We start from the raw sequence: 25,271 nt of genomic DNA on the forward strand, positions 1-25,271 counted from the left end.
TGTGGAAGAAGGGGAGGAAAAATTGCAACAACCAGAGGACCAGGCAGTTTGCACTAAGATTTATCTCCTTGAAATGTTAGAGAAGCTACATTCACGGAGTAACAGCTAACTAACATGGCTGCCTAACTATGACCTGAACAAGGACATCAGCTAAGCATGGTGTAAAGGAGAAAGCGTAAGGGAGAAGACTGATAACTCTGGAATAAAAGCACCGGCACTTGAAATGGTAGTATTGTTTGTTACAGAGTAGTAGGCAAGGGTGACCAGGTTTCTTAGTGAACACAATGAACAAGGATTGTATGAGACAGAGTGGGAAGAAAAGTCCTTAACCATCCCCGCATATCATTGCAGACAATTCCTAGAGGAACGCTAAATAATGGCGGTTGGTTTTTCTGTGACTGGGAAGAAATATAGGTAACTAAGGAATTCTGAGAGCTGGAGAAATAATCTTAGTATAGCAATTAGTTATCCCATACCAAATGGTCAGCTTTGAAAACATACATACTTTACAGACTGAACAGGTTGTATTTATATCTTTAGGATATGTGTGTGTGTGTATACACATACAACAAAGAAGAGGCCATGAATTTGAAAGTGTGTGTGTTAACATGAGAGGGTTGGAAGGAGGAAGGGGGAAAATGGTGTAATTATAATCCCCCCCAAAAAAACTATAAAAGAAAAAATAGTAGGGCAGGCAAGAATGAAAGTAAAGCTGTGGTAACACTGGCCACGAAGACGGATAACTCTGGAATAAAAGCACCAGCACTTGAAATGGTAGTATTGTTATAGAGTAGTAGGCAAGGGTGACCAGGTTTCTTAGTGAACACAATGAACAAGGATTGTATGAGACAGAGTGGGAAGAAAAGTCCTTAACCATCCCCGCATATCATTGCAGACAATTCCTAGAGGAACGCTAAATAATGGCGGTTGGTTTTTCTGTGACTGGGAAGGCAGGCAGGAAAGTCTTCCAGGTGGTCTCCAGGGATGAACAAAAATGTCAGTCCCAAGGTAGTACCTTGAGATGAAGGTCTCCTTCTCTAGTTTTTCGGGTAAGTAGTAATAATTTTTTTGAGGCTTATATGAAGCACTGAGCAAACTAAACTGCAAGACGAGCAGTTTTACTCGAGGAGTGGCACTTGCCTGCCTTCCAGAGGCTGACCCGCACGCCTAGGCCCTGCCTCTGCACGTCCGCTGTAGCTTCCGGCTTAGTAGCTGCAGGCTCCGCCCACCACTTTAACCCTTCCCATTGATTGTCAACTGGGGCACAGCCTTACCGGACGAGTTTACCGGAGCTCCGGAGCTATCATGCTGCCCTGCTACATTGGCTCCAACTATGGGCGGGGCCTCGGTGTTAGGCTCTAGGCGCTTGCGCAGCCGGCTCTGACCTGCCAGAGCACACGTCTTTTTCCGGGGGCGCGCGTGCCAGTGCTTGAGCGTGCGCGTTCTTGCTGCCGCCAGTGTTGCTTCCGCCGTCCTCTGCCGCTGCTACGGCTGTCGCCGCCCGGGATCCTCAGGCCGAGCAGTAGGCCGGCCGGCTGCCCACCACTGCCCCGATACGGAAAGCGGAGCCGCGGAACCGGTGGACCGGCGGGCGTGCCGACAGGTGAGCTCACTCTCGGGTGGCCCTCAAATTAGGTGGGGCCGCGGGGTTCTAGCCGCCGGAGCCGGGCGAACGGGAGGGGAAGTGGGGCGAGGGCGCCGCAGAAGGAGGTGAAAGCTGCCCGCAGCCGGAAATGGCGGCGACCCTCAGTAGTGGCGGTGAGTCCGGCCCTGGGCATCGCTAGGCCCTGCTCGACCTTGCGCACGGCGGGGCGGCGCAGGGACGAGGCTTTCCGGGCCAACCCGGGTTCGCACGCGCGGCCGCCTCCGCGGCTCCCGGAACGCAGAAACTGGTGTAGGGAGGCGGGCAGTGAAGGCTCCAAGGCTTGTTCACATTCTGGGACGCAGAAATTGCCTTATAGTTGTAAATTTCAGAAACATTTGACATATAAAAGAAACCCCTAGTTTATATGCTTCACAACGACATTTTAAGGGGCAATTTTGTGTCGAGCTCTTTGGGAAGAGAATTAGGAATTCATCCATTCAGGCTCCAACTTGTGTTATATGGCTGGATTAAAAATTTGTTTTTCCTTGTGTCTAGGAGATGATTTCTCCGAATTCATTAAATGCATCTTCGGAAAAATAATGCAAAGGTAGCTTTAATTTGTTTTCAGATTGGACTTTGGGGAAAATTGGGTCGCCGTTTGTTGGACACTCAGCTGCTCATTCATCCTTTATAGGCAGTGTATCTGAATTGCTAGTGATTAGTCTGTTTAAACATCAAAACGCTACTTAATACCACAAAGAATTATATTAACCCATATATTGTCATGGTTACCTAAAGACAAAACTCTAATCTAAGGATAAATTTGTTCATTAATTTGCTTTCTTTAAGGAAAGCATGATCTGTTAGGTGACATTAAAAGCCAGGACTTTCCACAGTTTCTAACCTAATGTGTGTCATGATTCTGTTACCTGTATCAGTGTATTCGTACTTAGGCCGGCCCTGTCTGCGTGGTCCACAAGTGTGGAGCCAGTGGAGCCTCTAAATTCAAGCAGGTTTGGGAACGGGGTACCTGTCCTTGGATTCTTTAAACTCCGTGCCTCACCATCTCTTTGCTCCAGCAGTCTCCTTTAAGTGCTCAATCCTTGATTTTTTTTTCTTGACCACTCACTTGTTCCTGTTCTGTGAGATATCCTTTGTTTCTACTCCTGTGTTATTCCACTATGTACTGTAACTTAACTAGTCTGCTGTCGACTGTTCAGCTCTCTGCTTGGCGTTTCCCGGATTTGCGTAATTTTCATACAGCACTTGACTTTTCGCTTAATGTGTTAACGTATTTAACATTGTTTTTTAGTTAAGGTTTTGTTTTTTTAAGATAGTCAGATAATATGTGGCCAGTAAATACTTATGGAATGAATGGAAATGAGTTTAGTAGCAGCCCTTTCACCCGGAAGCCAATTAGTGAGTACTGAGTGCTTAAGGATCACCAGGCTTCTGTATCCTCGAGGACAGAGCCACCAACTTTCCCCTGCTTGGTTTTTTTTTTGGGGGGGGGGGGAGGCAGTCAGTTAAAAGAAAGGGCTTATACTTTCCTATAAAATCATTTTACATCTTTTTTTGTGGGGAAGGGGGAGGATTGTTTTTTTTTAAGACAAGGTTTCTCTCCGGCTTGCCCTGGAACTCACTATAGACTGTGCTGGCCTTGAACTCAGAGATCCACCTGCCTCTACCTTCCAGGTGCTGGGCCTAAAGGAGTGCATTGCCACCATTAGCCAGCTCTCTGTAACTTTTGATTTGTGATTTTTTTTTTTTTAGAGTTAAGAGATATGCTACCGGTTCAATAAAAGGACTCTAAGGAATTTTGTCTTTGGTTACTTGTCTCAGGACTTGAGGTGAAGGTGATAAGTCTTCTGATTCTCTAGTTATTGTGGAAAGGTTGTTTTTGTGAAGAGGATCTTGCTATAGTTCAAGCTAACTTCAGCCTGGCAAAGGGCTGGAATCATAGGCTTTTACCACCATACCTGGCGTAAGAGTGAGCAGTTGCTGATACCCTTAGCTGGAAGCTCATTATCTAGTGCTATGACATCCCAGTAGAGACTTCTTTGTGACTGAATGACTCTATAATTCTTTCTCAGGCCTTTGCCAACTTCCCATCTAAGTTTAGAAGAATATCTAGATTTCTCTGAGTTTTTTAAAAATTTATATATGCATTTTTTTAAATGTAGATGTGTGCTGTCTGCATGTACACCTACATGCCAGAAGAGGGCATCTGATCCCTTTATAGATGACTGTGAGCCACCTGGTGGTTGCCGGGAGTTGAACTCGGAACATCTAGAAGAGCAGCTAGTGTTCTTAACTGCTGGGCCATCTCACCAGCCCAATTTCTTTGTATTACCGAGAACAGTTCTATTAATGTGTGGTTCAATGTTGGGTGCATGCTGAACAGTTCTACCCACTTTTATCCAAGAGCACTTTGGAGAGAGTGATGCTTCTGGGTATAGTTGTAGACCCATCCTGAAAACCTCCTTTGCTGAAAATCTAACTTAATGAATCAGACTTAGAGCTTCAATTGAACCCAAGGCTCCTGAGCCCGATTTCTTCTGTTAACCGCTAGCTTACAATATCCCATAATCTGCCAGAGTAATATCTTTCAGGCCCAGGTGTATGGTGCTCACAGGTGCTTGTTGAATAACTAAGATGCAGCCAAGCTGAGACTTATGATAAGGTAGAGTTTTAGAAGTTTGCTTCTGAAAGCAGAGCATGAGGTGTGGGATTTGAAGTGTGTAATACTATGAGCAAACTAGCAGCAAATGAAAGCAGTTATTCTTCTCCAATAAAGAAATAAACTCCTGAAATCTTAGGGGAACTGGTTAGGAGCCATTTGTATGAAAATGAAACATAAGCATCAGTTCTGTATATGAAGACCTCTAGTGTTCTGTGGTACCTGCTGGAAGTTTTCAGGTATGATATATTAAGCATGTAAAAATGTAATAATCAGGACTGAAGGTGCAAATAAGAGAGTCAGGAGAGTGGTTGTCTAGCGTGTGCCAAGACCTGGATTAATAAGCTCTACACCTCAAAGAAAAAGTAAAAAGTTGCACTCCTAAAATGAGACTTATTATTGTGTCCTATAGAATCTCAGTGATGAATTTAAAGCCTTTTGTCAGGCAAATCTACAGTTCCTCGTCTGTAGATTGTAGTTCCTACATCAGCAGATCTGCTAGATTCTCCCTCCTGAAAGGGAACAAGGGTAGATCTCACACCACCACAGCTCCTTCTGTCTCTGAATCTCTGTACTCTAAAATGAGGGGAAATTTTCCCATTTTATCTGCCTATTATGGAAGCAAAGAAATGATAAGTAGAATAAACTATTTTACTCATAGTTTCCTAAGTAGAAATGACAAAGATGCTAAAAATGTTGATGCCTTTATTGTGTAAAAGTCCTGTCCCTAAAACATTATTAATCTTGGAGTCTGGGCTGCTGTGCCAGGGCTACCTCTGATGGCAACCCTGACAAGGATTAACAGCTAATCTGATAACTGGCAACTAAACAAGAAGACTTAAGGATTGGATTACCCAACAACCTTTAGTGTGGATTTTGTGCCTCCTGACACTTTGCATTAACTTGAGTTTATTAATGAAAAGTTTGTGTTCTTTATTCTTAAGACATATTTAAAGGTGTATTGGGTTTTACTGCTGTGAAGAGACATTATGAACACAGCAACTCTTTAAGAACAATTAATTGGGGCTGGTTTATAGTTTCAGAGGTTTAGTCCATTGTCATGGCAGTGTGGCATGCAGACAGGGTGCTGGAGATGGAACTGAGAGTTCTATATCTTGATACACAGGCAGCAAAGAGACTGTGTGCCACTCTGGGCATAGCATGAGCATAGCAGATGAGATCTCATAGCTCACCCCCAGAGTGAAGTGACACATTTCCTCCAATAAGGCCATACTTCCTTATAATGCCACTCCCTATGTCCAAGCATTCTAACACATGAGTCTATGGGGGCTGTACTATTCAAACCACCGTAATAGGTATGGGTTTTATTTATGTTTAATTTGGTATGTGTTGTGGAGGTATATGGGTATGTTACATGGACTAGCATGTATAAATAAATGTACACTCCTGTGTGTATACAAAGGACACAGCAGAATATGGATATTTCTGTGGATCTTACTTAATACATTGAGCCTCTCTGACCAGAAGTTCCCTCAGGCTGTCTGGCTAGTAAGTTTGTAGGATCTACTTGACTTTGCTTCCAGTGCTGGGGTTACATGTACACAAAACTATGCCAGACATTTTAAAGTGGGTTGGGTCTTAGAGGTTCAAATATGACCTCATGCTTGCAGAGTAAATATTCTTACCCAATGAGCTATCCTAGCCCTTAGTATAGGTTTTTGGGTTGTTTTGTTTTGTTTAACAATAAAAAATTGCTTCAAATTTTGAGTTTCACAAACATTGAAAATTTGTATCAAAATTACAGAAACAAAGTATCTTATGGCTGCCTTTAATCCCAGCAGAGGCACTGTATCATTGTGTGGCCAGTTTGGTCTACAAAGCAGGTTCCAGGACAGCCAGAGAGTGAGTACACAGCTATTGTGCAGAGAAACTTTGTCTCAATAAAATAAAACCAAAAAAAGAGTAAGGCTAGGTTTAGGAGAGATCACTAAAAATTCTTTTGTGATAAGTTTCCTCTCCACTAATCTATATGTGTTATTTCATTCCATATCACTGTATGTTTTTCACAAGTGACATTTAGTTTGTAGCAGAGAACTTTATCTTCTAGATATTTTGAACCCAACTAGTCTAGATTTTGTGAGATATTATGAATGCTCAGTCAGTACTCCTTGAATTTGTGTAAGTGAAGCTTACTCATTATCACAAATTGTTGGTGATTTTATTGTCAGTTTAATTACTAAATATTAAACTTCCACACACACTCCCATGGCGATTTACAAGATAACATATACAGAGAGAGTTTATGTGTTCTAAGGAATGCTTGCCTATTGGCTATTAGGTTACAATCCTGGTGAGTCAGAGTATTGGAATGAGGATTTGCTGGGTGATGGTATCAGGTGTGTCCCATTCAGGCTATCTTGGGAAAGAAGTGTGGCCATCTTAGAGAAATCTGCCCTAGTGACTTTTCATTTTCTTCGAGTGGAATATGTTCCAGTGAAGAACACAATCAGATCTCTCACAGTATTATTGATCTGAGGTAACCTTAAGGGGCAGGTTATGCGTCAAGGGCCTAGAGGTCTAAGACTTCAGGCTTCTCATCTGACACTCTTAAGTGAAGGTGAGGTGGAGGGTGGGAACAGGAGGAGTGGCCTGAATTCTGTGAAGGAAGAAGGTGCTGTTGTCTGCCTTTATTTTCTCTTAATACGGAGAGGACTTAGCAGGCCTATTGAGTTTCTTTGTTAAACAGGAGTACATTTTATTGTAATTTTTCTTTGACAAAGTCTGTTAGAATGGAAAAAATTTTTAACATGCATTATCAAATTTTATTTCCTTTTGATATTTGGGCAAATCTAAGGGTAAACCCTTAGATTTGCTCAATGCTATTTTGTCTTCAATGCTTGATGTAGTAACTCTTTTACCTTTTTGTTCACCCCAGCAGCACCCTAAGATTTGGCTCAGGTACACCTCATAAGGGGACAGATTTTCTTTCTTTCTTTCTTTTTTTTTTTTTAAAGACTTATTTATTATTATATGTAAGTACACTGTAGCTGTCTTCAGACACTCCAGAAGAGGGCATCAGATCTCATTATAGATGGTTGTGAGCCACCATATGGTTGCTGGGATTTGAACTCAGGGACCTCTGGAAGAGCAGTCAGTGCTCTTAACCACTGAGCCATCTCTCCAGCCCAGGGACAGATTTTCTTAAAGCCTTTTAGCTCCTGTTACAGTTTTGCCCTTCCTTCCAGCATGAAAAAGCTTCTGTAGAACCAAAACACACATCCTGAAGGTTGCATTTGGGTGAAATCCTTCTTAAGTGTCTAGTTTATCTAGCAGAGGTCAGAAATGTATCACTTTTTAAAAAAAAGATTTATTTATTATTATATGTAAGAACACTGTAGCTGTCTTCAGACACACCAGAAGAGAGCATCAGATTTCATTACAGACAGTTGTGAGCCATCATGTTGTTGCTAGGATTTGAATTCAGGACCTTCCGAAAGAGCAGTCAGTGCTCTTAACTGCTGAGCCGTCTCACCAGCCCCAGAAACTTATCACTTATGTATGGTTCATTATATTATTAGAACTAAGAGTTTGAGAACCCAAATGTTTTGTACAAACTATTTTAGTAATTTTAGTTTATTTTGTAGTTTTGGATGTTTTGTGTGCCCAGTGCCAGGGGAGGCCAGCAGAGATGTTGGGTTGACTGGAACTACAGCTCCATACAGCTGTGAGTCGTCGTGTAGGTCCTGAGAATTAGATCACTGTCATCTGGAAGAGCAGCCAGTGCTCTTGACTGCTAAGCCATCTTCCCAGGCACCCCCAAACCCCATTTTTAAAATTAATTTTAAAGCAGTTATCTGTAGCTGGAGAGATAGCTCAGCAGTTAAGAGCACTGATTGCTCTTTCAGAGGACCTGGGTTCAATTCCCAGCACCCACATGGCCACTTACAACTGTCTGTAACTACAGTATATGGATGGCATCTTCACACTGACATACATACACAGGCAAAGCACCAGTGCACATAAAATAAAAATAAAGCCCTTACCCACCAATAACTTTTCTTCTTTTGTGAATTTTTTTCCTTTTTTTTATATTTTTTGAGACAGGGTCTTGTTTTTCCCAATCTGATTTTAAACTTGCTATGTAGCCTGAGGAAGACTTTGAATTCTTCCTCCCGCCTCCACTTCCAGTAGGCATATCTGGAAAAGTTTTAGAAATTCTTGCCCTGTCCATTGTTATGTTTTGGGGTTTTTTTTGTTTTGTTTTGTTTTTTATTAAATCACCCTAAATGAGTATTTTTTGTCTGCAAATAGGACAATCCTTTTCTCTTTTCTCAAACCTCTAAATTAGATTATTAAATTATACAGCTAGTCTAAGCAGCAGCACACTCCTATAACCTAAGGATTTAGGAAACTGAAGCACCAAAGAATGTGAGTTCAAAGCCAGCCTGAGCTGGATAGTGAACTTGACTAAAAACCATTAGTTTTGCCAGGCAGTGGTGGCACACGCTTGGGAGGCAGAGGCAGAGGCAGGCGGATTTCTGAGTTTGAGGCCAGCCTGGTCTACAAAGTGAGTTCCAGGACAGCCAGGGCTACACAGAGAAACCCTGTCTCAAAAAAACTAACCAAACAAACAAACAAACAAACAAAAAAACATTAGTTTACAGTAGAGGACATTTATTGTGTAAATCACAAATGCAAAGGTGAAACTGGGTCTAAATGTGTTATATTAGGGTCTGTTTCTCTTGATCTTCTTGCTTGATGTGTTGACTTCAAACTGGTAGCAAACTATTAGTCACATGTTCAGCATCCCATCATGATAGCAACCTCTCTGGTGAAAAGAGCTACTTTCTCATTTTCAGACTCTTCAGGCTGCTCCTCCTTTCTCAAAGAACGTAAGGATCATGGCTACTCAAAGGCATCTATATCACTGGAAAGCCTACCCTACCATGAGTGATAACTCAGGAAAGGTGCACCCATGGAGCTCCCTGCACAACTTGCAGTCAACTCCCACTAGATTGTTTTCAAAGTGAAAAATATCCTATCTTTTGTCATTAAAAAATAAATACCTATTGTTCAAGAAAGTACTGTAATAAGCAACCACCTGTAGATGTCAAGGCTTAATTAAAATGACATGATTAAATATCCGAGGGTTTATTACACTAATACAGTAGACAGGAAAAAGTGGTTATTTCTATAGTATATAACATTTTCTGATAGCTGGCATTATGAAATGATAATGCTATACCAGCACTGCTCTGGAATATCTCTACAGTATCTGGAACATAGCACAATGATATAGATCTCATGCACGTTTTAGTATTTTTTTCTTCTTTTGTTTGTTCGTCCGTTTTGTTTTTTAGGTTTTTGAGACAGAGATTCTCTGTGTAGAACTTGCTGTGTAGACCAGGAATGAGTGCTAGGATTAAAGGCCTGTACCACCACCACCCCCCTTAACCCCCTTGAATTTTTTTTTTCCCCGAGACGGGGTTTCTCTGTATAGCCCTGGCTGTCCTGGAACTCACTCTGTAGACCAGGCTGGCCTTGAACTCAGAAATCCGCCTGCCTCTGCCTCCCAGAGTGCTGGCATTACAGGCCTGCGCCACCACCGCCCAGCCTTCCCGCCTCGAACTTTAGTATTAACTTGATAGTGCTTCTCATATGATTTAATGTAGAAAACTTTTTCTTTTTTTGAGATGTATATATGTAGTTTGAGTTGTCCTGGATCTCATCATGTAGATGTAGACTGGGCTGTAATTTTATTCTTTCAATTAAAATGTAACTACATAATTTTTCCCTTTTATTTCCTCTAGTCTTTCCCACACCCACATTCCCGCTTTACTCCCTTTTGAATTCATGGCCTCTTTCTCTTTGTTATTGTTATACACACACACACACACACACTCTTTGTTATTGTTACACACACACACACACACACACACACACACACGCACACGCGCGCACGCGCCTGCACAGTCTGTTAGTGTTATTTGTTGCATATAGGATTTTAGGGCTGACCACTTAGTATCAGATAACCACTTACAGGGCTTGTCCCTGGGGAAGATTATTTCTGTCTTATAGTTTTTTTGTCTGGGGGTGGGGCCCCGTCCTCTTGTTAAGTCAGCCTTATTGAGTATCCTGGGTGAAGAAGGTGGTTCCATGTCATTTCTAGGAGATAAACTCACACAATAGATTTCCTGTCTTGTGGTTCTAAGGATCTTTCCACTCCCTTTCCTAGGATGTTTCTTATGTCTTAGACGCAGGAGTGGGTTGTAGGTGTATCAACTGGGCTGGAAATCCTATTATTAGTTCTTTGCATTTTGACCAGTTGTGAGTTTGTTGTTTGTTTTTATTTTTATTTTCTCTAATGGTCTTTGTTGTAAAGAGAAGTTTAATATCACTTTCTGAGATAGAGTCCATTATACCCTACACTACTAGCCTTGGTTTCTCAGTGTTGCTGCCTGTTATTTCCATGGCTGGGATTACAAGTGTGTCTTAGTTAGGTTTCTGTTGCTGTGAAGAGACACCTTGACCAAGACAACTCTTATAAAGGAAAACATTTAATTGGGGCTGGCTTACAGTTTAGATGTTTAGTCCATTATCCTCATGGCAGGAAGTATGGCAGAATTATAAGTATCTTTTTGAAATGTTCTAAGGATCCACCTGTGGAATTTTAAAGTTAGAGAGCAATAAAAAGGCTCAATTTAAAATTTTGATTTTTTGCTGCTGGATATGTGGCACATGCCCACAACTCTACCATCCAAGAGGAGAAGGTGGAAGATTTGAGGGTTTGAGACCAGCTTGAACTATATACCAAGGCTTAGAAATATTTTGAGAAGTTCATCAAAAAACCCAAAATACAAAAACCTAGAATTAGAACATTTAAAACAAATCACAAGTCACTATGAATAATAATCCTTGTTCATTTAACAACCAGTTGAAATCATTAAAGACTTGAGAAGTAAATTTTTAAAATTGCCTCATTGTAAAATCATTTAGATTGAATTTTGTATGTAAAATCATTTTAGATTGAATTTTGTATGTGACAGTGTTTTGCCTGCATGCATGTGTTAGATTCCCTTGAGCTTGAGTTACTGATGGTTGTGACCCACCATATGGGTGCCAGAAACTGAACCATGGTTCTCTGCAAGAGCAATGCATGCACTTAACCTCTCAGCTCATTCAATTTTATGGAAAACTCAAACTATTTTTTTCTAATCTTAGCATAGTGCACATCAACTCTTTAAAAATTTATCTTCTGTAAATCTCCTATGACTTTGTTGTTATTTTTATATTCATTTTTCCCTTTTTGAATTTAAAAAAAAAAAGTCATAGGGGCTGGAGAGATGGCTCAGAAGTTAAGAGCACTGACTGCTCTTCCAGAGGTCCTGAATTCAAATCCCAGCAACTACATGGTGGCTTACAACCATCTGTAATGAGATTTGATGCCCTCTTCTGGTGTGTCTGAAGACAGCTACAGTGTACTTATATATAATAAATAAATAAATTATTTTTTTAAAAAAATCAGTCATTGTATATGGAGACAAAATTACTTTTTCTTCTGGTAAATTTTATGTGTAAGGAAGGGTGTTTTGCCTGTTTCATATGTGTGCTTAGTTCCCTCAGAGGCCAGAAGAGGGCATCAAGTCCCCTAGAGCTGTAGTTATCAGAGTTTGTGAGCTAGCTGCTTTGTGGTGCTGGGAATCACCCTAGGTCTTCTGGAAGAACAATAAATGTTCTTAACTGCTGAGCCATCATCTCTCTAGCTCAAAAATTGCTTTTTCTTTAAACAATATATTCATGTGCCAAAGGTACTTGCTTGCTTTTTATTACCAAAGATAATGAAAAATGTGTTTTAACCTTCCTTTTATATTTGAATGTGGAGCTTCCCTCTTCATTTCTTTGATCTAGTTGAAATCTTACCCTTTGACCTTTTAAGGAACATAGTGTCCAGTGAACTCAAAGAAAGCAGCTGTTATGAATGACTGGCATATCATCAGTCTATCATTTGGCAAATCTTTGAATCCCAACTGCTAGAAGCAGTTTTCCTGTAGTAGTCAGTTGTCCTAGTTATTTTTAGTCTCTGAGCAGTAAAAAAATGGTAGGCAAAATCTTTCTAGTTTGTTTTGCAACGTTTGAGAATTTGTTTGTACAGGTTTACCTTAACCTCCCTCAACTTTAGATTTCCATCCCTGTGCTAGAAAACCTCAAGACTCAGTCTTTGTATTGGGAGAAAGGGAAAGGTACAGTAGGAATCTCACTACATAACCAAGGTTGGGTTATAACTCTTGATCTTCCTGCCCCAGCCTCCTAAGTATTAGGATTACATGTATCAGGTCTCAAACTCAGCAGTGAAGAAATCCCTTTTGAAAAGGCATATACCTGAGGCCTCTAGCTATTTAATTTTGGATGCAATTTCAATTAAAAAAAAAAATCACTTGCTGGGCAGTGGTGGCACATGCCTGTAATCCCAGCACTCTGGGAGGCAGAGGCAGGCAGATTTCTGAATTCGAGGCCAGCCTGGTCTACAGAGTGAGTTCCAGGACAGCCAGGGCTATACAGAGAAACCCTGTCTCCAAAAGCCCAAATCCAACCCCCCACCCCACCCCCCCAAAAAAAATCACTTAAGTAAAAACAAGCTCAAAATACAAATTTGTGTTGTTCCATTTAGAAAGGGAACTCACCCATGATCTTACTTGCTTTTAGCCATGGACTTAGTGCTTTTGGTCAGTACCTTCATTTGGCTCTGGGACTGGGGGGTTTGAGGACTGTCCTCTTGGGACATCTACTTTAGACCCCACTCCTGACACTATTGAAATAAAACCATAGACAAATTAGGTTGAGTGGATTTTGATCAAAGAAATGATTCACAGAAACAGCTTAATTGGTTAAATCTCAATCTTTCCTTTAATGGCCTGATCACCTTTTTGCATTTGGCATTAGCATTTTTGAAAGCTAAAGATTCAATCAGTGCTTTCTTGCTTGTGGATATGATACCCTTCTATCCATAGCTGAAGTAAGTCTTCATAAACAGTCAGTGAATGTTTCTCTTGGACCTTGCCTAATCTGATTAAACAGTTTAAGTCCTTTTCCTGTTTCTTCACCCTTGTCTCAAGCACTTAAAGCTGCCATGTGACATAGTGCCAAGGCTGCTTCCCCATATATATATGACTTATGTGTACTTCAGCATATCTTCCTTCACCAAGTAGCTGATCTTGAGAAATACTGATTCCTCTGGCCCTGTTTCTCTGTTCTATGTCCTTAGCATCTTCTCACCACCATGAGCGCCATTCTAGCATCACTGTTGTCGTGCATACCTTTTTTTGGGGGGGTGGGGGTGGGGTTTTGGGTTTTTTTTTTCCAGACAGGGTTTCTCTGTGTAGCCCTGGCTGTCCTGGAACTCACTCTGTAGACCAGGCTGGCCTTGGACTCAGAACTCCACCTGCCTCTGCTTCCCAAGTGCTGGGATTAAAGGCATGCACCACCACCCCACCGCCTGGCTCTGCATACCTTTATACAGTCCTTGGGGATAATTTTTTATTGAGTCACCTGAGAATTTAATATCTGTTTCAGAAGCAGTGGATGCATTCTATAATTGGTGGCACTTTCTTTTAATTTTTTTCAAATCCAGGATATCTGTGGGGTGCCACTCATATTCTTCTTTAGGGTGGCCACTGTCTATTGGCACTTATACACTAACTGGATAAACTAAGGTTGGTTTTTTTTTTAACAACCTTTGGGTGGCTTTCCTGATTTTCATTATATGATGGTGCAGTAGACTCTGGCCTTATTTTGTCTCTTATCTTAATTTTCCGGTTTTTATTTATAATTTTTTCCAATTTCTCTTAGACCTGTCTCCATTTGTCATATTTCTCTTTTCCTTGTATCTCTACTATCTTAGTATTTGCTTATTATTTATAAATTTTTAGCCGGGCGGTAGTGGTGCATGCCTTTAATCCCAGCACTTGGGAGGCAGAGGCAGGCGAATTTCTTGAGTTTAAAGCCAGCCTGGTCTACAGAGTGAGCTCCAGGACAGCCAGGACTACACAGAGAAACCCTGTCTCGAAAACAAAACCAAAAAAATAAATAGATAAATTTAAATTTTTCATTCTAAGGCCTGTCTCTGTCTCCACTTTTCATTTTTTTTCTTGTATCTCTAAAGCCCTTTTCTTTGAGAAAGCACAGAAAGTCACTATGATTACCAAGATAACGATTACCAGCATAGTAATAATCATAATTTGTAATGTTTTTTATCTCAGGTCATTTATCTCTTTCTCTTTTATTTCTACCTTTAAGTCATTTAAAATGGCAGTATATCCAGAAGCTCTGTTATTGTGCTTTTCATCTTTATGTGTCTTATTGCTCTAAATTTGTCAATTTCAAATTATATCTGTCTATGAATTTTTATACTCAGTCTCTTACCCATTTTAGCATTAAAGCATAATTTTAAACATTTTTTTACCTGATCCGAAGTTTGTCTGTGCTTGGGTTTCTTGTGTTCTCTCAATTCGTGTCTGACTTCCGCTTCCCATGCTATGACTAGCCCCACCCCTGCCCTTTCTCTCAGAGGGAAGAGGCATTTCTTTTTGGGGGGCAGGGGGGTTCAAGACAGGGTTTCTCTGTGTAGCCCTGGCTGTCCTGGAACTCACCTGTAGACCAGGCTGGCCTCGAACTCAGAAATCCACCTGCCTCTGCCTCCCAAGTGCTGGGATTACAGGCATGCACCACCACCGCCCAGCGGAAGAGGCATTTCTACCTGTTTCAGTAGCTGGCCTCAGTGGGGTTTAACTGGGAGCTGCACCTCACCAAATGCCCAACCTTTCCCCTGCTCTGGGAAGTTGTTGGGTCTTCAAGGCGAGAGAGCAGGTTCCTCCGGACAGAGTCTATAGCTTCCACCCCTTCAACTCTTTCCAGCAGACTGCTGGCTCCTGGCCCCACCCTTTCTTGGGTGGTAAGTTTTCATAGGACCAGGCCTGCTCTCTGATTTCTACATACTCTGGGAAGGTGGCTCCAGACTGCAGCATGTCTCTGCTTCTGAGAGCTGAGCCCAAGCAACTGGGAGCTGGTCTTTGCAGCTGGTCTAGAGGCTGCCAGTGCCTCTTTCGCAGCCTTGGGAGCGCAAGGCTTCCCGGGGCCGTTGTTCTGCTGGTCAAGAAGCTGTGCCTATGAACTATTTGCTTCAGTTCCCTGTGTCTATTCAGCAGCTGGCTGATTCTCTTAAAGGGACAGAGCTAGTAACCTGCTCTGTTTCGGGGGGGGGGGGGGGGTTGGGGGTTCGCCTTTTACCTGGAACTTTTCTAAGCTTGGATTCTATGCCCCACATATTGTACATCAAATGTATCCATGAGCCTTTCTACCAATCCTCTCCCCAGAATAACAACTCTGAGACTTATTTATGAATAAATGCCAAGACATAAGCATTTGGCTCTTTCCCTGATTAGCTTGTAACTTTATAGAGCCTGTTTATTGTAGTGTATGTTTGCCACTCAGCGAGTTACCTCTCATTCAGTTTTGTTCATTTGTCTCCTCTGAGTCCAGGGCAAATCTCCCACCCTTGACTCTTTCCCAGAATTCTCCCCCCTACTCTGACAAATGTCCCACTTTCAAATCCTGCCTCAGTTCATTGGCCACCAGCTTTTTACTGACAGGAAGTACTTCTACACAGTACACAAGAGATTCTCTCTACATACCCTCTTTGTTAGTCATGATAGAATTCTTTTATTAAAATATGATTGCTTGCTGAGAGATGATGGCACTTACCTCTTTAAATCCAACACTCAGGAGGCAGAAGCATGCAGATTTCTTGAGTTTGGGGGCAGCTAGGGGTACACACAGAAACCCTGTCTTGAAAAAACTAAAAACACGATTGTTTGGGATCCATCAGTTTGCTTCAGCAGGCAAAGACACATGCCACCAAGTCTTTTGACTAGAGTTTAGTCCCCAAAACTAAAGAGAGAACTGACTCTTATAAGTTGTCCTCTGACAGTCAAATACATACCTAAATAAATAACAAATATGTACAATTTTAAAGATTGCTTTAATGATGCATATAAAAATATGAAAATTTTGGGGATTTGTTACAAGTCTTTGGAGTCAGACGTGTATTTTCAGAGTATTTTCAGTAAAGGATGAGGAGGAAAGTAGAGCAAAATAGAGAGCCTCTCATTCAGAAAGACTTCACTTGTGAGGGGAAGGCAGAGGGGCCTCAAGGTTCTAGGGAAAGATGGGTCAGCTGGGTGCACTTCCCAGTCTTGAGATGTCACTCAGAAATAGGGCTGGCCCCTAGCTATCCTGGAACTCACTCTGTAGACCAGGTTGGCCTTTAACTCACAGAGACCTACCCGCCTTTGCCTCCTGAGTACTGGGATTAAAGGAGTGTACCACCACCCACTTTTTAAAGACAATATTTACTGTAAGAATGATCAAAGGATGATCATGAGTCTGTAATTAAGTAGCCCTTCCCCCCATTACTGAAAGTTTATCCTCCCTCACTCTAGGTGGTTTAAATCTTTCTCCTTCTAGAACAGTGGTTCTCAACCTTCCTATTACTGCGACCCTTTAATACAGTTCCTCATAAACCATAAAGTTATTTTTGTTGCTGCTTTATAACATAACTGTTTGCTACCATTATGTATTGAAATGTAAATGTCTGTTTTCTGATAGTCTTAGGTGAGCCCAAAGTATTGACTCTCAAAAAGTTGAGACTCACAAGTTGAGAACTGCTGTTTTAGAAGGATTTCTTGAAGAAAAACTGAGGGAAGGGCATCATTGATAAATTTAAGAAGGTATAAGAAATTTGGGGGGGGGGGGGCGAAAAGATGGCTCAGTGGATGGCTCTGCTCTTCCAGAGGTCCTGAGTTCAATTTCATGGTGGCTCACAACCCTCTATAATGGGATCTGATGCCCTCTTCAGGTATGTGTGAAGACAGCAACAGTGTGCTCATATACATAAAATAAATTCTTTTTAAAAAATTAATTTTCTTTCTTTCTTTTCTTTCTTTCTTTCCTTTCTTTCCTTCCTTTCTTTCCTTCCTTCCTTCCTTCCTTCCTTCCTTCCTTCCTTCCTTCCTTCCTTCCTTCCTTCCTTCCTTTCTTTCTTTCTTTCTTTCTTTCTTTCTTTCTTTCTTTCTTTCTTTCTTTCTTTCTTTCTTTCAAATGGTTGTGCTTTCTCCTTCCCTCCCTTCCTTCTACAGGATATCACTGTATATCTCTGGGTAGCCTGGAACTCATAAAGATATTCTGTTTCTGCCTCTCCAGTGCTGGGATTATAAAGGTTTAAGACACAATGCCCTGCAAAATAAATTAATTAATTTTAAAAAAATGATTTATAATATAGCTGTTGTAAAGCAATGTGTCTGTGATTAACATTGCTGTTGCTGTATCGTATCATTGAAGTGATAAAGATGGTAAGTCTGCTAATATATGTCTTGGAATTTAAATTTTGAAATTAAGGAGGCAACTTTGAGGCACACCTGTGAGGGATTATTTAGCTTCTGGGCATGCCTATGAGAAATTATACTGATTAGTTTACTTGAGGGAGAGGCCATTTTCTGGGCTGGGATCCTATCCTTTACCTTAAAAAGGAGAACGCGAGCTGAGCATAGCACTCACTCATGGCTCTCCGCTCGTCTGCGTTTGTGTGTAGTCCTGGCTGGCCTGGAACACACTGCACTATCTGTGTCGTTGATTCTGCCTCTCTCTGCCTGCCTCATGAGTGGTAGGATCAGAGGCATGTGCCAGTACACTTCATTATTGGTTTTTGATCAAAAAAAAAAAACATTGTCTATACATATTACTATTGCCTGAAAGGGTTTCCACATGTGTTTTCTTTTCTGAGACAGAGTTTCTTTGAGGCTCTTGCTATTCTGGAACTCACTCTGTAACCCAGCTGACCTGGAAGTCAGAGGTCTCCCTCCCCAGTGCTGGGATTAAAGGTGTGCACCACCATTGTATTTTCTTATAGTAGTTGTATATGCACACACTCTTTGCAGAAACATATAGAGACCAAAGTTTGATGTTGGGATATCTTCTTCAATTGTTTATCCACCTCATTTTTTGGGAATTAGTCTCTTATTGGAGATGCTCTTTGGCTAGACTGGCTGCTGGGTAAGGTGCTAGGGTCCATCTCTCTTCATCTCCCAGTGCTGGGTTGTGTGCTGCTGAGATAATTTTTATATGGTTGCTGAAGATCTCAATGCAGGTTCTCATGTTATACAGCAAGCACTTTACTCATTGAACCATCTCTCTAGAACTTCTAGTAGTTTCTTAATTATAGGCCTTATATAGGTGTGTGTATATATATATATAGGTCTGATTTGTTTTGAGTTGATTTTTGTATATGGTGAGAAAATGTGGATTTAAGGATTTTGAAAATAGGGATTCTACTATATATTGACAACCACTTTTCCTAGCACAGTTTTTTGAAGATTGCTATTCTTCTGGTATGTTTTTTACAATTTTGGTGGTTAAACTTAATTGACAGCTTTCTGAACATATTTTTGGATATATCTTTGAGGTTGTTTGCCAAAAGGTTTAATTTATAGAAGGGAAGGTATACCTAAATGTAGTTAGCACCATCCCATAGGCTGGAGTCTCAAAATGAAAAGGAGAAAGCTAAGCATCAGGGTTTATCTTCTGTGCCCTCGCTGCAGTGTGTGTGACTAGCCACTTCATGCTCCACTGCCATGCCTTCCTGGTCACAATAGTGTATCCCTGAAACTAAACCAAAATAAACTTTTCTTTTGTCAAAGTCACTGTGATGTATAGATTTATTTCTGTCCCCTATTTGTTTGTGGTTCTTTGTATTGGTTTTTAAATAAGCCAGTATGTTGCTATTTTGGTTACCCTAGCTTTGTGGAGTTTGTTTTGTTTTGTTTTGTTTTGAGGCAGTGTTTCTCTTTATAGACTAGGCTGGCCTCGAACTGAGGGATCCTCCTGGTTATTGTGCTCACCATCATCTGACTTGTAGTTTGTCTTGTGGTTGGACAGTGTGATACCTATGGGTTGCTCTTTCTGTTCAAGTTGCTTTGGCTACTCAGGGCCTTCTGTGGTTCTGTGTGAATTTAGAATTGCTTTTTTCTTTTTCTATGATGACTACTTTTGAGTTTGCAATCTTTCCAATCAATAAACTTAAGAGTTTTTCTGCTGAGTGGTGGTGGCGCACGCCTTTAATCCCAGCACTGGGGAGGCAGAGGCAGGTGGATTTCTGAGTCTACAAAGTGAGTTCCAGGACAGCCAGGGCTACACAGAGAAACCCTGTCTGGGGGGGCGTTTTTCCATTTTTGTTTGTATTCTCTTTAGTTTCTTTCATCTGTGTTTTAAACTACCTTACCAAGTTTGTTATTAATGTAGATTTTTGTGTCTATTTTTAATGGGGTTTTTGGTTTTTTGAGGCAGGGTTTCTCCATATATATATATATATATATATTCTCCATATATATAAAATTATGAGCTGGCCAGTGATGGCACATCCATTTAATCCCAGCACTCAGGCAGATCTCAGAGTTCAAAAGCAGTTTGTTCTAACAAGCAAGTTCCAGGATAGCCAGGAATACATAGAGAAATCCTGTCTTAAAAAACAAAACAATAATAATAATCTAAAAATAAAATTATGTTGAAACCAGCTAAATGGCTCATTGAGCAAAGACATTTGCCACAAAGCCTGATGACCATCTTGATTTTGATTTTTCGGGATCCACATGGAAGGGGGGGAAAGGACCAATTCTTGATTTATCTGCAAACAGGGACAACTTTCACGTCTCCTTCCACCTGTCTAGTTGCTGTGAATAACAGTGTTGAGTAGGAACGAACCATATGTGGTTGTTTAGTTTTAGTTGGTTGGTTGCTTTTGCAGCCCTTGAGATTGAACACATGCTAGGCTAATAATAGTCTACCATTAAGCTAAATCCACAACTCTTTTAAATTTTTATTTATGCACATATTTCTGTGTGTGTGTGTGTGTATGTGTATATGTGTATATATATATATATATATATATATATATATATATATATATATATATATATATATGGTGTGTGTGTGTGTGTGTGTGTACAGGTATACAGGTGTCCTGAAAGGCCACCTAGAGTTAGGCAGCTATGAGCTGCCCAGTATGGATGATAGGTAGGAATTATATGTAGGTTCTCTGGAAGAGTAGTAAACAGTCTTTAACCACTGAGCCATCTTCCTTTAAATTTTATTTATTTATTTAAGCTAGATGGTTGCGGCACATGTCTTTAATCGCAAAACTTAGGAGGCAGAGATAGGCAGGTGGATCGCTGAGTTTGAGGCCAGCCTAGTCTACAAAAGCGGTCTAGGGCTGCAAGGACTGCACAAGGAAACCCCATTTTGAAAAAAAACCCAAGTGAATGAATGCATGCATAAATGTTTGATTGTCTTTGGGGGGGTGCAGATGAAATGATTCATAATGACATTCTGCTATGCTCATAGATTGGTGCCTTGTCCATTCATTACCAGACAGCCAGTGCAGAGACCCACATTATGCGTGACAGAGTCTGTATTGGAGGTCTCCATTGGGTTCCTTCCTCAGAGATGAGGCAACCCTGAAGAAGAGACGGAGGAAAGACTGTTAAGGAGTCAGAGGGGCTGGAGGATACCAAGAGAACATGATGAACTGAATCAGCTAAGCAGAGTTCACATGGGCTCACAGACTGAAATAGCCAGCACGGGCCTGCACCAGGGTTACAGCTGTTAGTTTGGGTTCAGGGATTACAGGTAATCTCAGTTTGGTGCCTCAGAAAAGATACTTCGAAGGTTACAAATAAGGGGTTATTATATTAAAAGATAGTAAGGTTGGGGGTAGAGAAAAGGCTCAGTAGTTGTTTGTACTGCTCTTGCAGAGAGGACCCAAGTTGCATTCACAGCATCCATGTTGGGTAGCTAACAACCATGTGTAACTCCAGCCAAAATAATTGCTTAGTGGAAATAAAAATGCCCAAGTAACTTTTAAATGTGTTTCTGGGTTTCAGGGTTTCCTTGGCAGCTGCTGAAGGTCTTCTGAGAAGCTCATGAAATATTTTCATCATGATTGATTTGTTCATATTTTATTATTTACTTCCATGTCTATAAGGGTTTTGGGTTTTTCTAAGACAGGAATTTTTTTTTTTTTTTTTTTTTTTTGAGATGTGGGTGAGTGTAGGGTTGGTCTCTAACTCCAGATCCTTTTGCCTCAGCCTCCCAAATAGCTGGGATTAGGCCAGGCATATACTACCACATCTAGTATAATTTTTTGCTTTTTTTCTTTAAACTTTAATACATCTTCAGTTTTCTGAACCCTGTTTACACAGTTGCAACATTTCATGTGTAGTATAGACACCAGCCCCCACACATTTACTTGTGGGGTGGGAAAGGAACACATACCACAGCACACTTGAGAAGCTCAAGGGATAACTTTTAGGAGTTACTTCTCGTCTACCATACGAGTTTTGGGAGTCAAATTTAACTTGTCTGACATGTCAGCAGTGCCCTTATCATGTCTCGCAGGCCCTGGTTTTGTCATTTTCTCCATATGTTCCTTTATCTTTTCTTGTAGACTAATTTAACATGGCTGACCAGAGGCAGCGCTCACTCTCTACTTCAGGGGAATCATTATACCATGTTCTTGGACTGGACAAGAATGCAACCTCGGATGACATTAAAAAGTCCTATCGGTAAGCAGCCGTGTTAACCTGGACCAACACAAATCCTCATGTGGCTTCTTGAATAATTTAACAAGAAACATGGCATACATTTTTCTTGACAGACTCTTTTACAGTTGCATTTTTTTATCCTTGTATTTATAGTTTAATTCTTAGACTTAAAACTGTTACACTGGCCACGCATGGTGGCGAATGCCTTTAATCCTAGTACTTGGGATGCAGAGGCAGGAGGATTTCTATAAGTGAGGCCAGCCTGGTCTATGTAGTGAATTCTAGAATAGCCAGGATTATGTAGAGAGACCCCTTCCTCAAACAGCAACAAAACTGTTATACTGATATTCTCTAGCACCAAAGAGTAAACACACTTAAAAGATATTGCCAACTCTCCCCAGACTGTCACAGGGTCAAGATTTGAATCCTGGGCATAGACAGAGCCTTTAAAGTGTTAAATGGTATATTTTACGGCCGGGTTGTTGTGGTGCACACCTGTAATCCCAGCACTCTGGGAGGCAGAGGCAGGTGGATTTCTGAGTTCGAGGCCAGCCTGGTCTACAAAGTGAGTTCCAGAACAGCCAGGGCTATACAGAGAAACCCTGTTTCGAAAAAACCAAATCCAAAAAACAAACAAACAAACAAAATATATATATGGTATATTTTAAGACAGGGATGGGATGGGGTCTTTTTTTTTAAATCTTGTCATTGCTGTTGTTTGACTAGACTTGAAGAATGTATCTCTTAGATATAATATGAAACAGTAACCCAGAAAGGAGGTGGGGCATTTTCACTTCAGATACTCTTGGGTCCTCTACTTGTACTGTTCTAAATTATCAATATTATACTTTTCTCTGCCATCACCTTATTTTTCAAATGTGCAGTTAGCATGCCAGGACACTAGAGGTTGCAGGAGTGAGTGCTATAAGCTGTGCCCTACCTACCCTTACTTAGTACCCCAGGACTCACTTTTGTGGGTGTTTCCTAGTAGAAAGGATTCTCCTAACGCAATTACAGAGACTTCTTTTGACTCTGATGAGCCAGATCTCTGGAAAGTTGACAAATGAGATGCTAATGGGTAAGTATCTCTTCCCTGGGCTCTGGTGAATGCAATGAGAAATGTAAGACCAAGGTAGAGCCAGGAAATGGTTTTGGTTACAGGAAACTGGCCTTGAAATATCACCCCGACAAGAACCCTGATAACCCAGAGGCTGCAGACAAGTTTAAGGAGATTAACAACGCCCACGCCATCCTGACAGACGCCACGAAAAGAAACATTTATGACAAGTATGGCTCGCTGGGGCTCTATGTGGCTGAGCAGTTTGGGGAGGAGAACGTCAACACCTACTTCGTACTCTCCAGCTGGTGGGCCAAGGTGAGCTGCCACACTGAAGGTATTAAAAATTCTAGTTCATAGTAGGACTACAGATGTTCCTTTAGTCCCTTGACGTGCATTCTGGCCTGGGGCTATCTTCTATGTGTTCTGCAGCTGTTACACTGGCCTATTCATGGCAAGCACAGCACACAGCATACATGGAATAGAACTGGTTTGCATCAACATGATTGTCTCTGATGCATGGTACCAATTTATTACAAAGATTGAGATATGTATGGGCAGGCTTTTTGTTAGCATGAGAGACTTAAAATCTTGCTTTAGAAACTCTTGACTTAACATCATTCGTTTATTTAATATCCCTTTTTGCTTCCCTCATCTGTCAGCCTTATACAAAGTCAGTGGAAATTATGCTATAGTTCTTAGGTATAGGTAGCATGGTTTTGTGATTTGGGGCTTTTACTGGTTAGTCTTCAATCTTTATAGGTTTAGAGAAAAGTCGATTAGAGATATTTATAAGTGGAAACTAAAGGAGAGAAAACCATGCCATTTGAGTTTGGTGTGGACGGTCAGCTGCACTAGGAGTGAGACTTCAGAGAAAGAGTAAGGAAATCCAAAGTACTATGCTTTGGACTTCAAAGGAGGAAGCATACTTAGGCTCTGGCCGACATTTGAATAAAAAAAAAATAGAAGAGAAAAAGGAAAGTTATACTTTCCTGTTTCCAGAGAGGTCATCAGACCAGGAGAACCTCATAGCTTGTGCTCAGTCCCATCTTTATAAATTACTTTTTATTACTTCTGCTTCTCCCGTTTTCACCCTGCAAGTTCTTTCTTGTCTACAGCCTTTTCCTGAAAGATACCATTAGCATTAGTTGTATACACTGCAGCTCTTGAACTGTCTTCTTCAGGGAGGGTCTTGTGGTATGGCCTGTGGGCCCTTGAGGCCACATAGTGCCAGTCAGTATTCTCTCTCCCAGGCGCTGTTTGTCGTCTGTGGCCTCCTCACCTGCTGCTACTGCTGCTGCTGTTTGTGCTGTTGCTTTAACTGCTGCTGTGGAAAATGCAAGCCCAAGGCACCTGAGGGTGAGGAGACAGAATTCTACGTATCCCCCGAAGACTTGGAGGCACAGCTGCAGTCTGATGAAAGGGGTGAGTGCTCAGCCCAGGGCCTTGTGAATGTGTGGGGTGAAGCCAGCACTGGCTCTGAACGGTGTCAACTGTCTTGTCAAACAGGAGGGCACTGACACTGTGCCGAGAGTGTTTGTGGTGGCATCTGGGACTGTTGAGGTGTGAACGTGGACACTTGAGGTAAAGCAGGTGCAGGGAGCTGTTCCTGCCCATGAACTGGTAGCCGTAGATCTGAGGGGCCAGAGGTGGGGTGGGAGGCAGGCAGGTGGGGAGGGCCGGGGGCTGGTGTTACCTGAGACCACTGAGGAAAGTATGTTGGGTGGAGGTCAACAAGTAGCCTCTCCCTTGAGTGTCTGTCCAGGTGGCTGAATGATGTGATGCAAGGACCATGTCAGTGGGCACACAATACCGCTGCTGCCCTTGTGCGATGAGGTTGTCTGCTTACTTTTCAGAGGCTACAGACACACCGATCGTCATACAGCCAGCATCCGCCACAGAGACCACCCAGCTGACAGCTGACTCTCACCCCAGCTATCACACCGACGGGTTCAACTAAATTCAGGAGAGGCTGTGATTAGAGGATGAATCAGCATCTGGCCACTGCAACCTTAGAATCATGAACTGTAGTCACTGAGATGGGAAGGCAGCCGTCAACCTGACCTGCTGTGGCTGGTCAGGGCCACTCCCACCTCCTCTAAGTCCACCCATTTGTCAATCCTTGATACATGAAGTGCGTAGCATGCAGTATTTAAAGCAGTGTAGCTACGGTCTTCTTCTGTTTTATCCTTTTTTTAATAGCATGTATGGGTTATGTTCAATGTCTGTGTTGTGGACGAGCTGCAGCTGGGCTGAATTAACTGGATGATAGTGCTTTTTTGGGTTTTCAGCCAAGTGGGTCCAGTGAAGGTTCAGCTGTCTCCTTGTGCTTACAGGAGTAAG

General features: G+C 41.6%; 1 protein-coding gene across 3 annotated transcripts; it reads left to right on the forward strand.

Moving 5' to 3' along the window:
- Positions 1-1,276: 1,276 nt before the first annotated feature.
- On the forward strand, positions 1,277-25,102 carry Dnajc5 (DnaJ heat shock protein family (Hsp40) member C5). Of its 3 annotated transcripts, none has more exons than XR_007978102.1 (6): positions 1,277-1,603; positions 21,775-21,892; positions 23,033-23,246; positions 24,182-24,353; positions 24,438-24,512; positions 24,785-24,879. XR_007978102.1 is itself a non-coding variant. In XM_052184604.1 (6 exons), exons 3-6 carry the CDS (start codon positions 21,786-21,788, stop codon positions 24,886-24,888), a joined length of 597 nt encoding a protein of 198 aa, XP_052040564.1. In that variant the 5' UTR covers positions 1,279-1,603; positions 2,141-2,192; positions 21,775-21,785; the 3' UTR covers positions 24,889-25,102. The 3 variants fall into 3 exon arrangements, 2 of the variants coding, with proteins under 2 accessions (XP_052040564.1, XP_052040563.1); XM_052184604.1 differs by lacking the exon at positions 24,438-24,512 and adding an exon at positions 2,141-2,192 and having other exon boundaries at positions 1,279-1,603; positions 24,785-25,102; XM_052184603.1 differs by lacking the exon at positions 24,438-24,512 and having other exon boundaries at positions 1,282-1,603; positions 24,785-25,102.
- Positions 25,103-25,271: the final 169 nt, after the last annotated feature.

Source organism: Apodemus sylvaticus, chromosome 5, assembly GCF_947179515.1.
Source record: "Apodemus sylvaticus chromosome 5, mApoSyl1.1, whole genome shotgun sequence".
In the NCBI taxonomy this organism is placed as follows: domain Eukaryota; kingdom Metazoa; phylum Chordata; class Mammalia; order Rodentia; family Muridae; genus Apodemus; species Apodemus sylvaticus.

Bases quoted from the DNA above. Each gene is read 5' to 3' on its own strand.
- Dnajc5 (XM_052184604.1), top strand. From the start codon at position 21,786: ATGGCTGACCAGAGGCAGCGCTCACTCTCTACTTCAGGGGAATCATTA. The intron at 21,893-23,032 runs GTAAGCAGCCGT...TTTTGGTTACAG, and splicing joins GACATTAAAAAGTCCTATCG to GAAACTGGCCTTGAAATATC. The intron at 23,247-24,181 runs GTGAGCTGCCAC...TCTCTCTCCCAG, and splicing joins TCTCCAGCTGGTGGGCCAAG to GCGCTGTTTGTCGTCTGTGG.